Source organism: Haliotis rufescens, unplaced genomic scaffold (assembly GCF_023055435.1).
Source record: "Haliotis rufescens isolate VD_foot unplaced genomic scaffold, xgHalRufe1.0.p SCAF_29, whole genome shotgun sequence".
NCBI lineage: Eukaryota > Metazoa > Mollusca > Gastropoda > Lepetellida > Haliotidae > Haliotis > Haliotis rufescens.
The window spans coordinates 858387-880157 of NW_025963990.1; the positions used below are offsets into that span (position 1 = coordinate 858387).

The 21771-nt window shown below is 42.1% G+C and overlaps 1 protein-coding gene across 1 annotated transcript; it reads right to left on the reverse strand.

Annotated features, from left to right (window-relative positions):
- Positions 1-345: 345 nt before the first annotated feature.
- On the reverse strand, positions 346-21621 carry LOC124124548 (exocyst complex component 8-like). The gene is made up of 15 exons (XM_048402756.1): positions 21474-21621; positions 20119-20271; positions 19749-19844; positions 18987-19087; positions 17000-17142; positions 15053-15206; positions 14283-14427; positions 11320-11445; positions 9729-9925; positions 8465-8645; positions 7698-7828; positions 6303-6422; positions 5304-5409; positions 4223-4413; positions 346-732 (listed from the first exon to the last, which is right to left on the reverse strand). The coding sequence occupies exons 1-15, from the start codon at positions 21526-21528 to the stop codon at positions 580-582; spliced, it is 2052 nt and encodes a 683-aa protein (XP_048258713.1). The 5' UTR covers positions 21529-21621; the 3' UTR covers positions 346-579.
- Between the last annotated feature and the right edge of the window lie 150 nt (positions 21622-21771).

Consider the following 21771-nt stretch of genomic DNA (forward strand, 5'->3'; position numbering starts at 1 on the left):
CCACGTACCACTTACGTGTAACCAATGAGTGCTGACAAACCTAGAAACATTATCATGATTATCAGGAATTCAATCCCACAAGTGTAGGTTTTTTAAATTCTTTAGCCACAGTGAAATTGCTGCCCCCTGTTAGTTAATGTTAGGATAACACCAACACACCATTTTGATCCGATTTCAATTATATCACAGTATGTCTGCTTGACATAGGTTTGTTTGTTTGTTTGTTTGTTTGTTGTTTAACGTCACACTCGGCAATATTCCAGCTATATGACGGCGGTCAGACTCGAGTCTGAACCAGACAATCCAGTGATTGACATCATGAGCATCGATCCACGCAATTGGAATACAATGACAAGCATCAACCAAGTCAGCGAGCCTGACCACCCGATCCCGTTAGTCGCCTCTTACGACAAGCATTGGTTGCTGAAAACCTAGTCTACCCCGGATCTTCACAGGTCTTCTGACACATGGCTTCACACTTTAGTTTTTGATCAATGATAGCTTCTCTCAAACCACTGCTTCCAAGTCTTTGACCAAGCAATGTGGCACACTTCCGACGTGTTGCGGCAGTAGCGTAGATCATGTGCTGGCGAGAGTCTTGAGTTTCCTGTAGTGGTTATTCACCTCCTGCAGCTGGGCGGGGAAGGGGAGGCCATGCTTCTTGTACTGCATCTCAATCAGACTCATCACACTCTCCAACACAAACTGAGCATTCTTCAGGATGAACTTGTGCTGCAAGGGAAAAAATACCTGAGTATTTAAATATGTGTATCATCCAAACTGGCGTGTGTGTTATCAAGTGATATCACCAAGCCAACTTGCTACAATGGAACTGCATCACAATGCTTTACAGACCATTGTGACATCATTAGTCACCATGACATCATGAGTCATCATGACATCATGAGTCCCCATCAGTCACCATGACATCATCAGTCCCCATGACATTACCAGTCACCATGACATCATCAGTCACCATGACATCATCAGTCATTATGACATCATCAGTCACCATGACATCACCAGTCACCATGACATCATCAGTCACCATGACATCATCAATCCCCATGACATCATAAGTCCCCATGACATCATAAGTCCCCATGACATCATCAGTCACCATGACATCACAATCAAATGACATCACTAATATCTGTTCTTAGTTGTCACTTCCTTACACAATCAGCTTGGAACAAAGACATGTTACAATATAAAAAACTGCTTCCCGAAAACCTCTTTAATAAATCTGCCTTTTTAGTGTGTCGAAATATACAAAATTAAAACGTACTCACTGCCCAACGAAATGTGAACCACAGAAACATGTAAAGAAGTATGTACGTTATGACGAGATGTTTCCAATGTGTACCAGTCAATGACAACACTAACAATCAATCAAAATGAACGAAAGCATTTTTAGGAACCTACATACATATATAAAGAAAACAAAAAGGTTTGAGGGAGCAATGTGAATGTACATACTTTTCTCTATTTCTTTTCTTTCCTTTCTGTCATTCAATGTATTACCATAAGCCTACATGTAAATCTATGGGAGAGGGCGTTCTTAGTTGTGATAACTTGTGCCCAATACTTTTCATGAGAATAAAATATGTTTAAACTAAATCAAGTGTTACCACAGTGTCTTTATTCTTATCACGATATGCTGCACGTGATTTCCAAACTTTAGACACTAATCCTGCATGAGACAAATGGTGCATCTCGTGTCAGGGATCATTGACGTCACATGCGATGCGCTCATCAGGGTCGATTCACACAACATATCAGTATGTTCGTGCGTGTGTCGAACCAATCTAACATCTCTTGATCACTGTACCATCGACAACAGGACGAGGAAGTCGACCATCCGCATCGGAACATGTTCGCAAATATACAGGTAACTCAGCTAATACCAGTTTGTATTTGTCTTTGATGGACGTCGAGGTTGTGTCAGCCTCCCTCCGGAAGCAAATAATTGAAGGGAAAGATGTAAACTTGGCATGTCTATTGATGCCAGATGACATATCTTCACATCCAAGGGTGATCGAGATGGGCAACCATGAACTCCACCTGAAGTCCTCCACTGACCACAGGCTACAAGACATCTTGACCATTCAAGAGTTTATTGTGGCATTCACCCGGTACAGGAACATAATGGTACAGGAGTGGCCAGGCTGTAAAGACGCAGTGGACCGTTATCAATGATTGATCGTGGAGATGCACGCCAGGTTTGGAGGTACGCTCTTCTACCAATACCATAAGACGTTCTCGTCCAAAGCAGCAGCGGCCCTGGCACTCACCAATCAACTACCGTCATGGGATCGACATGACGAACTCTACAGTTGTGACACTTTCATTAAATGGGAAAATATGACAGCAACTATCAAATCTCTGTGTGGGAATCATTCCAAACGGTCCTGCTGTACTTGCATCACACATTGTACCCAGGTCGGGAATCGAACCTGGGTCTTCGGCGATAAGCGAATGCTTCAACCACTAGGCTCCCCCATGGACCCGTAAAGATTCCGGGGTAGAATAGATCTTCAGCAACCCATGCTTGCCGTAAAAGGTGACTATGCTTGTCGTAAAAGGCGACTAACGGGATCGGGTGGTCATGCTCGCTGACTAGGTTGATCAATTGCGTGGATTGATGCTCATGATATTAATCACTGGATTGTCTGGTCCAGCCTCGATTATTTACAGACCGCCGTCATATAGCTGAGTGCGGCGTTAAACATCAAACCAACCAACCACTTCACAAAATGGGATTCTGAACTTTGCGCTGCCACCGTAGCGTGTGTCCGTTTCCTTCCTGTCTCAGACTGGTACATTGCATCTACGTCTCAATAGTCGTTGTGAGTAACCAAGTCCGACTAGGCAAACCAGCCAATGACACGATAACCAGCAGTCCATGCTGCCTGTGTACAAGTGAATGAATGCTGTGTAACAGCAGGGTATTAAACTCCCAAACATTTCAGCCAGACCACAGGACTGGCTAGCTGAAATACTTGCCAGCCCTGACCAAAACCTGCCTGCCCACTATAATCATATGTTTCTCAGGATAATTTAACTAAAAATATGAAAACTGATTGCTTGTAGCATAAGCGCATCGCTAAATGTTAGGTTGTCTAAAAGCTAACTGGGTTTCTTTTTGGTTACATTTTATCATTCATCTTTACATGTGAATATTAATGCTTATCATCGGGAAATATTTAGAATATTTTCACCTATGAAATATAACCCGACCGTCGGGCAGGGGGATTTGAAATTCTGGCAGCCCGAGTTGAAATCAACCCGTCTCGGACGGTCGGGCAGGCAGGTATTTCTAACGCTGGTAACAGTCAACAATTTTCCAGCGATATCACTACAGCTGTAAATTATAGACTTAATAATAACTGATATTGTTAGCCTTCTATGACCCATAAACCAGGGGGACCAGCTGAGCTGTTTCACGAAGTGCTCACCCATGAGTGCTCAATTGCTCGTAACCCTACTTTAACACTGACTTACGACAGACGTAGGTCTAAGTTCCCCTGATCAATTCCAGTCGCCTCTTACAAGGAGTCTATCAATAAATCGAACCATCGCAATTGTTTGCCCTGCGATTGCACTCTATCAATTTCTATTAAAAAATACCAATAGTATTGTCAATGGTATGCATAACAATCAATAGTTTAAATAGCTGCAATTAGTTATAAATAAAACATAAAATCTTCGCATTTCAAACCTGCCTGATGATGACAACTTGACAATAGAGTGACTTCCCTTTGGTTTGAGGAAAATGGCCGACTTTGAGTTTGTCAGCAAAACTTTATTCATTTCTTTTACATTGACGAAAATAATTATCAAGCCTTAAAGTAAGGTTACTACTATCACAATACTATTGCAATAGTTGATGACTATCACAATACTATTGCAATAGTGTGGGCTACTATCGCAATAGTGAAACTAGCCCCAATAGTCGCGGCTAACTCATACGTGAGATCTACTCTCACCAAGTATCTGAAAGGGGTACACACGTCACACATTGTGACCATCTGAATCCATCTGCCACCTAGTATCACTGTGCTTAAGTCTGGACTCAAAACGTACCTTTTTGAACGCTACAACTGAATGTGTATATTTTTACTATCTTACTGTCCCCTCTCTGTTGTATATGTGTACATATTATTATTATTATTATTATTATCTGAATGAGGTACTCGGGTCTACAGACGCCAACACTTACATCCTGAGTGTAGTTGGGGGACTTGAGGGAACGCTCGAAGTGGGCGATCTGGCTGCTGAAGACAGTGGTGATGGCGTCAGCGATGAATTCCTCCAGGTCCACGGCGTACAGCTTCAACAGGTCCTCCGAGAACAGCAGCAGACTCTTGGAGAAGTTGATGGTGTTCATCGTCAGACTGATGAAACACTCGTCTACAAGAAGTGAAACGTCAAGAGTGAGTGAGTAGGCGAGAAGGTAGGTAGGTGAGTGAGTGAGTGAGTAGGCAAGTAGGTAGGTGAGTAAGTAGGCAAGTAGGTGAGTGAGTGAGTGAGTGAGTGAGTATGGTTTTACACCGCTTTTAACAATAGTCCAGCAATATCATTGTGCCCATGTGGGGAATCGAACCCAGGTCTTCAGCATGATGAACAAACGCTTTAACCACTAGGCTAACCCACCACCCCAAGTAGATAGGTGAGTGAGTGAGTAGGCAGGTGAGTGAGTAGGCAGGTGAGTGAGTAGGCGGTAGGGCGAACGAGTAGATGATAGAGTGAGTGAGTAGGCATTCAGGTACGTAGGTAGGTGAGTGAGTGAGGGCAGTGGAGTGAGTGAGTAGGCAGTGGAGTGAGTGAGTAGGCAAGTAGGTGAGCGAGAAGGTGATAGAATGTGTGCATGCTGGGGTGAGTGAGTGAATAAGTGAGTAAGTAGGTGTGAGTTATTGAGTGAGTGAATGACTTGGTTGATGGATGTCATCGTATCCCAAATGCGTGGATTGATTCTCATGATGTCAATCACTGGATTGTCTAGTTCCGACACGATTATTTACAGACCGCCGTCATATAGCGAGAACATTGCCAAGAGCGGCGTCAAACTACTAACAAACAATACTTTTTTATAAGTTACAGTCAGCAATATGACAGCTTTCAGCCTGTAACTAATCAAGTCTGGATCGGCTGTACTATCAGCTAGGTCACACTACAAGCACAAGAATCAATACTGCAGTTTCAATAAGCTGCAAAATCTCTGAGGATCTTGTGTGATAGGTTTTCACAAAGTTTTACAAGGAGACAAAATCAACCAAACAAAACCTGTTTGCACTACTTACCATACACCATAGACTTGATCAGCCCGAGTCCTATCTCAGACATGTCGCTTACAAACTTGTCACAGTCAGTTTTGTTCAAGTGATTCATCGGTCGCCATCTGTCATCCTAAAAACAAAGATACGATACGAGTGCGAGACTCAATGTTTTGGTGGTGAACATGGTGATGCTGGGACGTGTTCAGGTGATTTGTTTTTAGAAGTTGGAAACTTTTCTCAGGCATGTTTCCCACATAGGATTGAAAGAAGGGGGATGTAATGCATAACGTTAAATATACATAATTATCATTATGAAGCCATTTTATATTTTCAGTGCCCAACAATTTTTTTATTTTACTAAAGGCAAAGTACAAAGTTCTCTTGCTTTCAAATGATGTGGTTGCCATGTATCTGTAAATCATTAAGTAAAGTAGGTTTTTCCATGTCACCAATGTCCAAAGCCACGCTATTATTGCACCAGTTACAATTTCTCAAACTTATGACCCTCCTTCTCATAAAAATACCCCTGTCCAAGAACCAACCATACAGCTCAGACCACCGATTCTTTCATCTTACAATAGTAAATCTGTTAAGGACCACCCGATGAACTAGTGGTTGATAGCATGAACAACGTCCTGCATGTGGGAGTTACAGATGTGATGATTGATAAAACATATAGTTAAACACAACTGTCTTGATTAACAAATTTCCACACAAATAAATCTTTGTTAGTTGAGAGGGGTGTGGGTGGCCTGGTTGTCTAAGGTGCCGCAATTCGCTGTGCAGAGTTGCGTCCCTTGGGCACGTTGGACACCTATGATTGTGGGTTTGAATCCCACTTTGTTGCAATTATATTTCTAGGTCTGTCAGCACCATACCCATGCTCGTGGGTATCACAGAAGTCTGTGACCTGCATCACTTCGGGCTTTCCTCCCACATCACCATTGCATTGTGGGAAAGGTTTCCGGAGTAACAGACAACCATGTTTTTACTGTACAAGGACAAGCCTAAGTGCGTGCGTACCCCTGCTCTGTACTTGACTCCCTCTACCAGCTGGTCTCGCGACTCGTCAATCACACGACGCAGGGGCGTGTCCAACATCCCCGCCAGTGAGAAGCCAAGGTCAAGGCCAATAGTACTCAACTGAAACACAGAAACATAAAAGTGAGAGGCTACGAAAGCAATGCTCTTAACGCAATAGCTAGAGCCACACGATTCTGCCCTTAACCTGATTTTAACTTGATTATTTGTCATAATAACAGTGGATATAAGAATGTACTAGCATAAATTTTGATTGAAATATTGTTATGAGATGTATGTCAGTCAGTAAAAGTATTCAATAGTCAAATTTCATAATGATACTTGCAAAAATTGGCAAAATGAGTGTCTAACATTGGATCAGTTTCAGTAGACAATTTGGGGGGGTCGGGTAGCCTAGTGGTTACAGCAATCGCTCGTTGACCCAAAGACCCGGGTTCGATTCCCACATACAATGAGTGAAGCCCATTTCTGGTGTCCCCTGCCGTGATATTGCTGGAATATGGCTAAAAGCGGCGTAAAACCATACTCACTCACTCACTCTGTAGACAATTTTAAGAGATACCATAACTGGAATAGTCAAATAATGTCAACGTTTATGACGGACAGAACTTTGATCCAGGTGAGCTACATCAGTGCAGCAGCACAAGAAAACCAAGAATAACTCAGACGTCATCTGAACCACGTGTACCACGTACTAGGGCTGTAACGATTCACTGATACTATGATATCATCGGTACTAAGGTACAGACGATACTTGAATTGTCAGTTTGTGAGATCATGACACGCCACACATAGAACAGACACTGAAAGAGTTACCTCCCATATAAAGCCAGACGTAGCATAGCACAACTTGTAAACATGGCGGAACACGAGGACGTGGTGATAGAGGACACGCCAGCTATTAAACTTTAACATTCAGTAACCATCCTTTCATTTAAAACTGTTTTGTTCTTGTTTTGTTTTTCAGATAATCATAAGTAAATGTTTGAATCCGGAGGTTGTAGAGTTATATTTCAGTAATTTCATCATTTTTTCCTATTTGTTGGTGTATCACGATACGTATTGTATCGCAAGATATCAGGCGATACTCAGTTCAACCATGTACCTACCTGTGAAGAGCCGGGATAGAATAGATCTTCAGCAACCCATGCTTGCCATAAAAGGCGAGCTTGTCGTAAGAGGTGACTGATGGAATTGAGTATCAGGGTCGCTGACTTGGTTGATGCATGTCATCGCATCCCAATTGCATGGATCGATGCCCATGATATCAATCACTAGATTGTCTGGTCCAGACTCGATTATTGACAGACAGCTGGAATATTGCTGAATGAGGTGTGAAACAAACAAACAAACAAACAAACAAACAAACAAACAAACCTCCTCGCAATGATCCTTGGACATCTGCACACACTCAGTGACGGTGGTCAGACTGGACTTGCTCTCGAAAACCTGCCGGCAGAAGGTTGCCACAAATGCTTCCAGTTCCTGCTTAGACCAGACCACAAAGGCTGGAACACAAACAGATCACACGTGCAGTGCCAGGGTACGTAGACACTCAACCAACCTAGTCACTGAGCCTGACCACCTGATCCGGTCCACTGCATGTGGATTGCTGGGGACCTATTCTAACATGGACACCACCCCCCCCGACCACCCCCTAGTCTGAGTGTAGACCGCCTCCCTGGTCTAGTGGTAGAGCGGAGGTCAGGGGTTCAATCCCCGGCCGCGTCATACCAAAAGACGTTAAAAGATGGTACTTGTTGTTACCCTGTCTGGCGCTCGCCATTAATGGGCTAAAACAAGGACTGGTCGGCTCGGAGTCAGTATACTGTGTCTGAGTGGGGTATTCATGTTAAACTGCGGCATGGTATCTCAGTGAGCTAGCACTATAAATCGGCATCAGTCCGGACTAGTACAAGCAGCCACACAAACACACACATACATGCACGTCGCTATATAAGTGCAATAATCTTGGACGCGACGTTAAACCCCATTTCACCTGACCTCAAGCCTGAGTGTGATAGGTTCAACACCACTTTCAGTTACATTACAGCAAGACCAAGGATCACCTGGGATTTGAACCCCTGATCCTGGCACAGCAAAGGGATGCAACTCTACACAATGTGTCGAGTGAGTGTGTTTACCTGAGAAGCAGCCGTAATGGTCTGGGAAGGCCTTCAGGAACTCCCTGGCCGTCTCCGACAGGCTGGAGAAGAAGACGCCACACAGACAGCGGATGTAGAGCGCCGTCGCTCCCTCGAACTTCAGCTGGCGGATGTTGTACTTGATGATGGCCGACCGGTTCTTCAGGAACAATTCGCAGGCCTGGCAACAACACAGTCACTGATAGCCTACTTGCCTTTAATCAATACAGGATTAATTTTTCACAATTAGGATAATAAAATGAGCAATGCCAGGTGAAATCAAAAGTTATCATCTACCGTGTCTATCATCATATATACCGTATTCGACGTAATAAGCGCCCTGCTCTAATAAGCGCCCACGGAGATATTTGCTGATATATTGGCTGGTGAACAATCCCAATTAGCACCCCTTCCGATTGATCAATGTACGCAAGACTTATTTATTCGCATATAATACACACTCGTGTGTTATATACACCCTTAACTATCGGCAATTAAATTCTGGGGAAATATATATGTCGTACATAAACATTTCAGGCTGTCACCATAAACCACGAAATTTATCTTTCATCTCTGTTTTTTTTCACCAAAATAATATTCTAATAAGAGCCCCTTATTTCTAATTTTGAGAGCGCCCTGGGCGCTTATTACGTCGAATACGGTATGTCACATTATATATCACAAGGACTTCTATATCATGTATATGTCTTATCTGGATGGACTGGAAGGGATGTCTGTCTGCTATTTGTAGAGGGCAAATAATGCTACACTTGTAGAACTACTACTTAAACTAAAATCTGAGTACATCCCATTACAGGTCATGTCAGAACGACCTTTCACAAACTCTGACCGACCAATGAAATGACTAAGCCAATGACATTAGCCAATCAGAAAGCAGCTTTCTCAAGCCATAAGTCACAGGTTTCAAATTGGCGATTTCCATTCAAGACTATAATTAAAAACTTGAAAACTGAACAAACAGAAATTCTGGAATGTCTGTGGAAACTATGTTCATATATCAGGAAAAAATGTCACCAATTAAAGAACGCATTAAATATTTAACTTTAAATACATATATTGAATTTTATTTCAAATTCAGCTATGAACCTCCCCTTGGATTGGTCTGTTGGTGGTACCGAATCTTTCTTTTCACTCTACATGAGCAAATTAAAATGGAATACACCTGATTACTTCATGTTTGTAAACAACCATTTATTCCTTCATAGTAATTTCAATTAACAATTTCGTGTTGTTGAAAACTGACCTGTGCTGACTTGCCGAGGCGAATGAGCTGAGTGACAGCTCGCCTGGCAGCTCGTGGCCCCCCTCGGAGGGAGCGTTCAGGGGAGACCTGCAGCTCACTCAACAAGCCCTCGGTGAGCTGCTTGACGCGGTGGTCGATGCGGGCTCGGAACTCCTTCACCGATGGCGTCCGGGGGCAGTCCTTCAGATGGTCATTGGCTAAAGCACAAACTCTTGTCTCCGATCAGTGTTCACGTCATCATACAGTTTACTCTTTACCATCATCTTTCTCAAACTTATAAAAAGGATCATCATGATCAACTATCAAATTATATTTGTCATCATATCATTGCATCAGTATATACAGGGTGAGAATTGGATCTTTTCCTTTTCAGCTGAAACTTCTTAGCAATGAAGCGTGGTCCATAATTTGGGGGTGTTTAGGGGGAAGCCATGAGATTTTAACGAATTTGTGGTCGCTAAGATTTGCGAAAATTCGCGAATCAGCGGAAGATTCTCAACCCTATATATATATACCCTATGTATATATATAAGATAGCTACAAGATAAATCACAAAAAACAATGAAGAACAAAGGATGAGCATTTCTGATTAAATGCAATGTTTTTATACTTACCTGACGCTACACCTATATGACTGTGTAGCGTCAGGTAAGGTAAGACGTGGTTTATTTCACGATAAAACATTGTTCTATCATGACTTCATGTCTGGAAACTTCAAACATGCGCTCACAGTATGATGACGTTATTTTTGTAAGGGAAGTGTCTAGTGTGAGTTGTTCCCCATGGATGTCGCAGGAGAACACATATAAATGCAATGACTGAACGATCACACCCAAAAGTGAGAGAGATATGACAATCGGTATTGGAAGAAAAGGTGCAGATAATCGACTTTAAAATTGTGAGAATACCAAACTTAACCCCCCTGTACATAAAATGGACTTGTCCGACATTGCCAAGGTCGGATTGTATTCAGGGAGTCATTATAACTTTAATGCGAGTAAATGTTTTAAAAATGTTTCAAAAGATTGTACATTTTATTGACATTCTTTAGAAGGCTGAACAAAATGTTGATACCTCACAGTTTATTCTCCCTGCAGTGTTTTATTGTACGATAAACAACTCCCACTCAACGTTTATTTCTTAAATGCAGAATCTGCAGGACTCCACTAGGGCTGGGACGAGTCCAAATTTACTACCGGGGTACCCACCCCCTATTACCCGACCCTACCCGGGTACCCACTGTAGGTCTCAGGAGATGTCTCAAAATGTCCGATTGGGAACATTTTTAGCATAGACGTATTTGGATACATGTATTAAACAATCTGGTCATTCATACACTGAAGTTGAATTAAGTTATATGTTTATTCAACCATATGAAAAATCAGAAGAAATGGGTGCATAGTCAGAAAGAAATGCGAACATTGTAGTGGAACCATAGAGTTCTAGAATATTTTTGTCATTAAACAATATATCACGTGACTAACCACGGGTCCGGGTAATCCTATGGGTACCCGGGTCCTAATCAGTCCCCACCCGACCTGGGTACCCGAGTTACCCGTCCCAGACTTGACTCTGAGGTTCAGTGACCCACCTCTCTCAACAAGATCCACTGCTCCTTCAAAGTCGCGCTGCGCGATGCACATGTCAAGGTCTTCTGGGAGCTCCAGTAGCCAATCAGCACTTAGATAATCAATATCCTCCTCTTCTAGTGTAAATGCTGAAACCAGAGATTCTAGATACTGTAATACCTCATGACATTCTAAATGTACTACAGTTGCTCATTGACTGATGACAATATGTCATTGACAAGCTAAAATATCAACTGCTGATATTAATTAGGTTTTCATGCGACAATATGATACATGACACATTTTTGACTGTATTGATACAAGACGATGCACTGCTAAGAATTACTTACTACCTGTTTAGTGACCCCCCAACGTTTTTATCGCAAAATGTATTGTAATTAGCGTTTTAAGTCCACTACTAAAAACAGACACTACGAATATGTGTCTACAGCTAGCTTTCTCTCTGGAACCTACTCCAAGGTAATTTCTAGTCAAAAGGTTTGTACACGATTAATGTAAATATGCGTATCACGTATGTATCGTATCATGACCTTCATCTCATATCGTGACCTTGATGTATTGTTTTGCCCCTAACATTGACAATGCCTATATATACCCATACTTTCAAAAGATGTAAGATGGAAAAATGTTGAAAAAAGTAAACAAATATGTCAGAATTGTAATTTTAATGAGTTAGAGGATGAATTCCACATAATAATGAAATGGCCATGTTTTAATGATTTGAGAAATCTTTTTGTACCAAAGAAATATTCAAGGAAATGCACATCCAAATGTTTTGTTAATGAAATGAATGATTATGATCCAGCTATAGTAGAAAACTTGCTAAAATTCTGTAAAGTTTCACTTGTGAGGAGAGCATGTTATCTAGAGGTGTAACGATACGGGAGGGTCGCGATACGATACGTATCGCGATACAGTGTTTATTGGTACAAGCTAAGCCAAGTTGATGTCTTTCTGCTCTCTAACAGATGTGACAAGTACAGTTGAAGAAGATTTAATGTGTTTATTTACTGTTATAGCAAATTGTTAGCAATACAGTATGTTTTACTGAAACAACAAACTGGCTTTGAAACTGTTAAACGTATTTCATGTATTTTCTTGAGTATAGTGCGCACCAATGTATAATGCGCACCCCCCCTTTAGCGGGTTCAATATTTTGGGGAAAAAATAAATTTGAATATTATGCGCAGAAAAAAATTACACCGTACCCCTTCAGCGAAGTCCGGCAAACGAACGGGTGATGAGAAACTTCGTCAGTACAAATTCGAAATTTGAGATAAAAAATCACCAGACATGTTGATTTACCGTTTAAATTGTATTTTTTGTTCAGCTAGGCATTGTTTTATATCCAGGGATTAAGATTACCTTGTGTATTTTCTCGTAAACTAAGCCGGACACAGCAATCAGCTGTACACACGTTTTCTTCGAATCAACAGGTGATTCGGTCAAGACACACCCAATGATATAACTTTACAGGATTTTAATGCAAGGATCGGCAAAAGTTGTATCTGAAACTATATTTTTTATCAGGAATAATATATTCCAATATATTGTTAATTTAGATGCAGCTTTTACTAAACATATTTAAAATAATAATAACCCTAAGCGAAGTAGCTGATCGCTATTGCCGGGTATTATTTTTTACATGCAACCAGTCTGACCAGTCACCGTCGCACAATTAAGATCTATTTATTGTATTTGGTGGTAATTTATACAGAAATAAAGATTTTTTTCGAAATAAAAAAAGGGGGGGGGGGGGGGTCGCGCCCATGAAATACGTTTAACAGTTTCAAAGCCAGTAAATAAACACCTTATATCTTCTTCAACTGTACTTGTCACATCTTTTAGATAGCAGAAAGACATCAACTTGGCTTAGCTTGTACCAATAAACACTGTATCGTGATACGTATCGTATCGCGACCCCTGTATCGCGATACGTATCGTATCGCGACCCTCCCGTAATATTCCACCTCTAGCAATATTCCAGCAATATCACGGCGGGGGACACTAGAAATGGGCTTCACACATTGTACCCATGCAAACATTGGTCTCAGTGCTATACAGGTCCAGCACTCCAAGACAGTGTGTCAGGACCAATCTCATCAAAATCAGAACTTTGTTCTCACTACTGCTAAACAAAGATCTGAGGACATCCCATTACATGTCACGTCAGAACGGCCTTTCACAAACTTTGACCGACCAATGAAATGACTAACAAGAAGACGACATTAGCCAATCAGAAAGAAGCTTTCTTGAACTTTACAGCAAAAGTTTCAAACTGGCAGCTTCCATTCAAGAATATGCCTTGAAAAGTATCAATTCAAAATTTGAAAACTGAACAAACGAAAATTCGGGACTGTCTTACAGATGGCTGAGATTGTATGGCAGTACTTCCCACGAGCTATTCCATTTTCAGTGTTCATCCCATTGAAGCGAGAGATCAGTCGTACAGCCCATAAGTGTCGTTCGGAATGCCTGTGTTAACCATTACTAGAAAACACATTTCTGCTGTCATTTTCTTGATCTGGTAAGGAACGCTCTAATTGGTCGGCTGAAAAACTTTCTCAGTGACCCATAATGCAATGTCTTAGATCATTGTTTAAGAGTGAGGTGAACTAAGATCTGAGTTTAATGAGATTGTGTGAGGACAAGCCGAAGAGAGATAACTGATAACAGTCAATAAAGTAAACAAAGTTGTTTTCCATGACGCTCGAGTGAGTGAGTGAGTGAGTGAGTTTGATTTTACACCGCTTTTAGCATTATTCCAGCAATATCACGGCGGGGGACACCAGAAATGGGCTTCACACATTGTACCCATGTCGGGAATCGAACCCGGGTCTTCGGCGTGACGAGCGAACGCTTTAACCACTAGGCTACCCAACCGCCCCATGACGCTCGAGGTCAGCCCTTAACACTTCAATTTTCCTCAGTGTAACATCAACGAAACTTATGACTCTGGACTCACAAGTAGCTGCCTCTGCTGACGGAGATGTCGCAACCTCGGCTGCCACTGCCTGCTGTTCGGCCAATCGTAGAGCAGCTTCTTTCCTTTGTTTGTCCTTTGCCACCTTTTTCTTCTTTGTGTCCTCCAGGATGTCCAGCCACTGCCTCTGTGTTACCATGGTTACATGTCATCAAGCAAATATCTAACATGGTGTTTTGAGAGATGAGGCTATTCTATAAACATTTGATGTGGCTACAGATGCCGGTGGCAGTGAGTGAGTGAGTGAGTGAGTGAGTGAGTGAGTGAGTGAGTGAGTGAGTGAGTGAGTGCGTGCGTGTGTGCGTGCGTGAGTGAGTGAGGTGAAATTGGTTTTAACGTCGCGTCCAAGATTATTGCACTGCTTGTACTAGTTCGGACTGATGCAGTTTAACATGAATACCCCTCTCAGACACAGTATACTGACTCCGAGCCGACCAGTCCTTGTTTTAGCCCCTTAATACCGAGCGCCAGACAAGGTAGCAACAAGTACCATCTTTAAATATCTTTTGGTATGACGAGGCCGGGGTTCATACTCTGGACCTTCTACTGTCCAGGCAGACGCTCTACCACTAGACCATGGAGGCGGTCGAGTGTGAGTGAGTGAGTGAGTGAGGAACATTCCAGCAATATTACGACAGGGGACACGAGCAATGGAATTAAACTGGGGGCCCCGGCGTGAGGAGAAGAAGAAGAAGAATATTCCATCACAAGCTATGAGTACGGAGCAATATCAGGCCTGGTCTGCTGCTTACCTTGGCCTTAGTGCTATCTGCCTGGTAAATCCTGGTCTCCGGGAACATGAGCATCTTGAAGGCGTTCTTCACTGGCCCAACATCCTTGACGTTGACTATGGCTAAACTGTCCAGCTCATACAGCCCTTGAAAACGATACCTTACGTTTCCTCGCCTAAACAAAGGAACAAACGAACATGTTTACTTGACCACACAAAACACAAATAATACTAAACTTGACAGCCATGTAAGAGGCAACTTGTTTTGTTGTCAATGCCACTGACTTTCATTTGGGTCTCTGATCCCAGCTCTGACAAACACAGTAACTATACTACTCAAAAGAAGTTAAGGAATATCCGATTCTTTCGTATTACTATGGTTAATCTGCCATGCCATGAGAGATTACCTTGAGGAATAGGAAAGAATCAACTGATCCTTAACTTCTTTTGAGTAGTATACTTTCCACCATAGTCGCTTCACAAGGACTGGCTCAACACTTGTAACTTAGCTGGACAAACAAAAACTACATGACTGCTCCCACTTTGGGGAATTTGATCGAATGACTGACAGTGAGGTGAGGTGAGGTGAGGTGAGGTGAGGTGAGGTGAGGTGAGGTGAAATGGGGTTTAAGGTCGTGTCCAAGATTATTGCACTTATATAGCGACGTGCATGCATGTGTGTGTGTTTGTTTTGCTGCTTGTACTAGTCCGGACTGATGCCGATTTATAGTGCTAGCTCACTGAGATACCATGCCGCAGTTTAACATGAATACCCTACTCAGACACAGTATACTGACTCCGAGCAGACCAGTCATTGTTTTAGCCCCTTAATGTCGAGCGCTAGACAGGGTAACAACAAGTACCATCTTTTAACGTCTTTTGGTATGACGCGGTCTGGGATCGAACCTCGGACCTTCCGCTCTCCGGGCGGACGCTCTACCACTAGACCACGGAGACTTGCATAACAACGCTTTGTACAGTATTTCAGTCATATCATGGGGTGTCAGTGAGTGAGTGAGTTGGGTTTAACGCCGCTTTTAACAGTATTCCAGTTATATCGCGGCGTGTCAGCTTAATGTGGGAGGAAAGCCCGAAGTGATGCAGGTCTCAGACGTTTACCACTACGGTGAAACCCACGAGCACGGGTATGGTGCTGACAAACCGAGAAACATAATCAGGGCGAACCGGGATTCGAACCCACAATCATAGGTTTCTGGCGTGCCCAAGGGACGCAACTCTGCACAGCGAATCGCGGCGCCTTAGACGACTGGGCCACCCGTGCCCCCCTCATGGGGTGGCAACTTGATGGTGGAGGAAAGCCATGCACGTTCACAACTTTAGTGAAACCGGTGGACACGGGCACAGAGTTTATTGCAGTAGAGCTGAGAATCACCAGGTATCTTGCAATACGATTCATATCACAATACGGACTGACGATACCACTGGTATAACGACACATCACATCAAATAGTAAGAAATGATGAAATCAATGAAATAGAGTTTAAAAAAATTCTTTTATTTATTGTTATCTAAAAAACTTTAACAAAAAAAAAAACAAGAACAAAACAGTTTTAAATGAAAGGGATGGTTGTTAAATGTAACAGTTAATCGGCTACCACATCCTTGTGTTCTGCCATGCTTACAGGTGGCGCGATGCTACTTCTGCCATTACGGGAGGTAACTCTATTAGTTCCTGTTCTATTTATAGTGTATCACAATCTCACCAACTGACGATTCAAGTATTGTGTGTACCTAAGTATCGATGATATTGTAGGTATCGGTGAATCATTACAGACCTAGCCGACAGACCTAAAAAAATAATCTCAGTGAATCCGGGATTCGAATATACGATCATAGGTTACTGGCACACATAAGGGAGGCAACTCTGCCTCAGATGACTGGGCCACCCATGACTCCAATTGTATGGGCAGGCTAGTCCCTACTGTTCAGCTGGGGACTGTCGACTCACCTGTTTGGAATCCAGGTGGCGATCATGAGGCTGTCGTTGAGGAGGAAGGCGTGGACACGCTGTATCGAGGTAAATGTCTCCGTGTCCAGCTCCATCAGGTCTCCGTCGTGGATCAACTGCCTGCCTGGTACCTCGGTTACACTCTGACAAAACAAATGTCGTGAGGTGTGGTGAAATGGGGTTTAACGTCGCGTCCAAGATTATTGCACTTATATAGAGTGTGTGCGTGCGTGTGTGTGGCTGCTTGTACAAGCCCAGACTAATGCTGATTTATAGTGGTAGCCCACTGAGATACCATGCCGCAGTTTAACATGAATACCCCACTCAGACACAGTATCCTGACTCCGAGCCCACCAGTCCTTGTTTTAGCCCCTCAATGCCAAGCGCCAGGCAGGGTAACAACAAGTACCATCTTTTAATGTCTTTTGGTAGGCGCGGCCGGGGATCGAACCACAAAGGCGGTCGACAAGACATAGGTAATTTAGCTCCAAATTGGCATATATTTCAAGACAGTGGCCAAGTTTCAATTCCAATGTGGACTGGTACCAAAACATTGGTAGGGAGTCCAGATTAGAACCATCTTCCCGAGGCAAAGGAATTAACTGACTATAAAAGTCAAATTTCCACCCTTGCCAAACTAGGCTGAGATTAAGGCTGAACTAACGAGCCCAATCACAATCGCGTAGCGAACTAGACATCCAGTTTGTAAACAACATGGATTTCAACATGCAGACTTTGGTCGACTGCAGAATTTACAGTCGACAGATATTTTGCAAATCTTTTCATGGTTTTAACCAAGGTGCTCAAGTGATTTCATACACTTCGTGGGGTGAGACACGTTTTATAACAATATAGATCTTGATTATCGATCCAATTGTCTTGACTAGGCACTGCCATTTTGTTTGAAGCAAATGCAAGTGATATGACAGATATAATCTGATTGGTCAATAGGAGGGATAAAGAAAGGATATAACTCGTAATAGCCACTGGTGGTGCTATGATCGAGTCTGGAAATTCCAGCCTAGTTTGGCAAGGGCGGACTTTTAGTCAGTTTATGCCCTTGCCTCAGGAAGATGGGTTAGAACAGATCCCCAGCAACATATACTTGTCAGTAGGTGACTGTGTGGATCAGGTGGTCAGTGACTTGGGTGATTGCGTGTCATCCTACCCTGACTGTAAAGTTTGGAGTAAGTGAAGTTTAGACCATCAAACGTGTTTGTGGTTTATTTGGTCTATCACAACCATCTGAAACAATCCCCACAAGGTTATATATGACCTGTAGACCTGTGAAGATCCGGGGTAGAATAGGTCTTCAGCAACCCATGCTGGTCATAAGAGGCGACTAACGGGATAGGGTGGTCAGGCTCGCTGACTTGGTTGATGCATGTCATCGTATCCCAATTGTTTTGAACGATGCTCATGATGTCAATCACTGGACTGTGTGGTCCAGACTTGATTATTTACAGACCGCCGTCATATAGCTGGAATATTGCTGAGTGCTGCATTAAGGTTCTACTACACCAAATCAGAACCAGTTTGGACAGTGCGGTTTTCGTAGGGAGCCTTCAATGCAGATCGAGAGATATCTGCAGACTGTGATTGGAGGATATTCTGTAAGATTTTTATGTCTTTCAAATGTACATCCATCCAGTTATTAAAACTGACCATGTTTTTCTATATTTAGTACTGTCTTTTTCAACATGATGACTTATGCTGAATGTGACCACAGCTATTTTCAAGTAGGTGACATTTGGTGCGAAACTTGGGGTGGTGTGTTTAGCTTCCTGTACTTGGAAAAGGAGCTGGCTAAGCTAGTCATTTTTTATGTTTACATTGCTGCTCTAAGGCCAAACTGTGCACACACGTACAGCTGTTGAATGCTTAGTTATTTAAAAAAAAATATAACGTGACTATAGAAGTCTATGGGAAAACATTTGGTTGTGTGTAACCTTAAACAACAAACAAAGCATATGACCAATATACTTACGGAGCAGCCATCAACTTTCTCCAATAGAAAGGCCAGGTTTTTCCGAGTTTCTTCCTCTGGGCTCTCCTGTTCTTCTTCTTCCTTTGGACCCTCAACAACCGCTACAGAAAGTAAATAATCACTGATTCTAAAGTGTTCACAGCAGTGAGTAGTTACCATGGTTACGTGAGAGTTTCATGTGTTATGTCAAGGCATGTCTGCTTAATGTGGGAGAAAAACCCAAAGTAACTTTAGAGAACCTCACAAACATGTGTATGGTGCTGATAGTCAATGGTTCATATTCAAACACTGACCAAATCTGAGATTCAAGATCCATGACCAACAAAGGGAGATAACCACCTGATCTTATGCAGCTATGATGTGATGTTTCAAAACCAAATTGGTTTTGGGCTAAGAGACTGCATGCATGTTTTAAGTCTATCATGCTATGGTCATGATGCTTAGAGCACAAATACCGAGGCTTTTTTTAACAAGGCCTTCGGGAAATACTGTGTCTGGATATCCCAACATCCGATTGTTGCTGCTGGTTATAGGTTTGCCAAGACGAATGCATGGCCACCAGACAAAAATCTTTTGCCATGTTGCATGTGTCTTGTTGCCATGGTCACCTACCTTTATCACTATCAAGTGTGGCCTACTCTCTTGTCGCAATGGTCACCTACCCTTATCACTAAGAAGTGTGGCATAGTGTCTTGTCGCCATGGTCACCTACCTTTATCACAAACAAGTGTGGCCTTGTGTCTTGTTGCCATGGTCACCTACCTTTATCACTAACGAGAGACATCTCCATCATGGAGGACATCAACCCCTTCTGTTCTGTCAGCATGTGACTCAGCTGGTACATCTCTCCCTCCAGAACTGTAACCATGGTAACACAATTAACATATGATTAAATTAATAAATTAATTAATAAAACCAAAACACTCTTAGATAGTTTGCATGTTTGCATGAAACGTTGGAAATAAAAACAATTTAAGGAAACAAATTCTGACATTTTAAAGAGTTTTGTTGTATGTTATCATTATAAGGACTAGTGGACTTAAACTGTTAGTTTCTACTGCTGCTGAAATTACCATGGTTACTTATAATAAATATAAAATAAATGATGACAAGAAGAAGTAAAACAAATTACTTGATATCTCCCTGGCCGTCTCGATGAACTGCGTGTAGTTCTTGTAGACATTCTTCTTGAGAGCTTGTGCAGTCTCATCATTGAGAATCTGCACCTTCTGTTTCATGTCAAGTAATTCATTCTGATCTCCATGGAATGTGAGCTTGGCCACAACTGTAAACGTAAGATATACAAACTGTATTTCTGTTTATCATGTTCACTGGCTTTGTATTTGTGTTATCCCACCTTTCTCAAATGCCAAATTATTCTGAGAAATTAAGATTCAAGCTTTATCACAGAACCAATAAATAAAAATCTAGTCTGGACCAGGTAAACCAGGGTTGATAGCATGAGCACTACTTCATGTCATAAGAGTGAGTGAGTGAGTGAGTTAGGTTTAACGCTGCTTTTAACAGTATTCCAGTTATATCATGGCGTGTCAGCTTAATGTGGGAGGAAAGCCCGAAGTGATGCAGGTCTCAGACGTTTACCACTTCAGTGCTGACAAACCTGGAAACATAATCAAATTAGCTGATTCTTACATAAGCTGATAAGTTACAACATGCATTGGCCATGGATATACAGACACTGATATGATTATAATGTGTGACCTGTTGTGATTGCAGGTAAGGATTGCAGGTATTTGTCATAAGAGGTGATGGTCAGCCTTAGTCACTTGGTTGATGCATGTCATTGTGTCCCAATTGCTTGGATCGATGCTCATGACGTCATTCACGTTACTCAAAGACCGTCAACATGTAGCTGGAATATTGCTGAGTGTGGCGTAAAACAGACAAACAAGCTTACTGAGCATAATTTGTAAGTCAGGTTTAAACATGGATTTAAATAAAATAATGAATTGTCTTCGAATGTGGGGTAAACAAATGTCCTGGCTATGTGATTTGAGCTCAAAAGTGACATGTTTACAATCCGCCAGTCAATGGACGTTTTTCTTAAAATATCCTGTGTAGCCAGATGAAAGTAGATCAGTGCATCAATGATACCTCAAAAGGATGGGTTTTCACACAGGTTAAGCATGCCTTGGCACTGCAAGGATACCATGCACTGGAACCCCAGGGGTGGGGGTGGGAGGGTTTTAACTGACAGAACTTATAGTGCTAAAGTGTGGGGGGAATTGATCAAACATTTGTTATTCATATTTGTGGATTTCAGTCCTTGTTTTACAACCAAAATGTAGGGAAGTCCGGTCGAAAGTTATCGATACCACATGACAAGAATATTTACTTGACTTTTCTCAAGTCAGACACTACAATGAATGTCCAAGATCAGAATGACAGCTGTGTCATACTCAAGTCAAAGGCCTGACTGAAAATGAAATATGATTAATACATTGCAATATATTCGTATAGTCTTACAATTTTCAGGATTGAAATCCGGCTTGGATAAGATTCTTGCTAAACCTTCGCTCATGTTGGTTGCGCGATAATTCAAAACAATACAGCAATTCAACCAGTCTACAACATTATTCCTGGAACTCCCCTTTTCGACAGGAAGTAACTCGGACTTAAGGGACAAATCAGTGTTTCATAATGTTATATACATTTAATCGCTGACAGCGGTTATTATTCACATTCATATATACCTGTACATATAATTACTGTTATAACTATTATTGATATCATAGGAAAAATGTTACATCATGATAATATACTT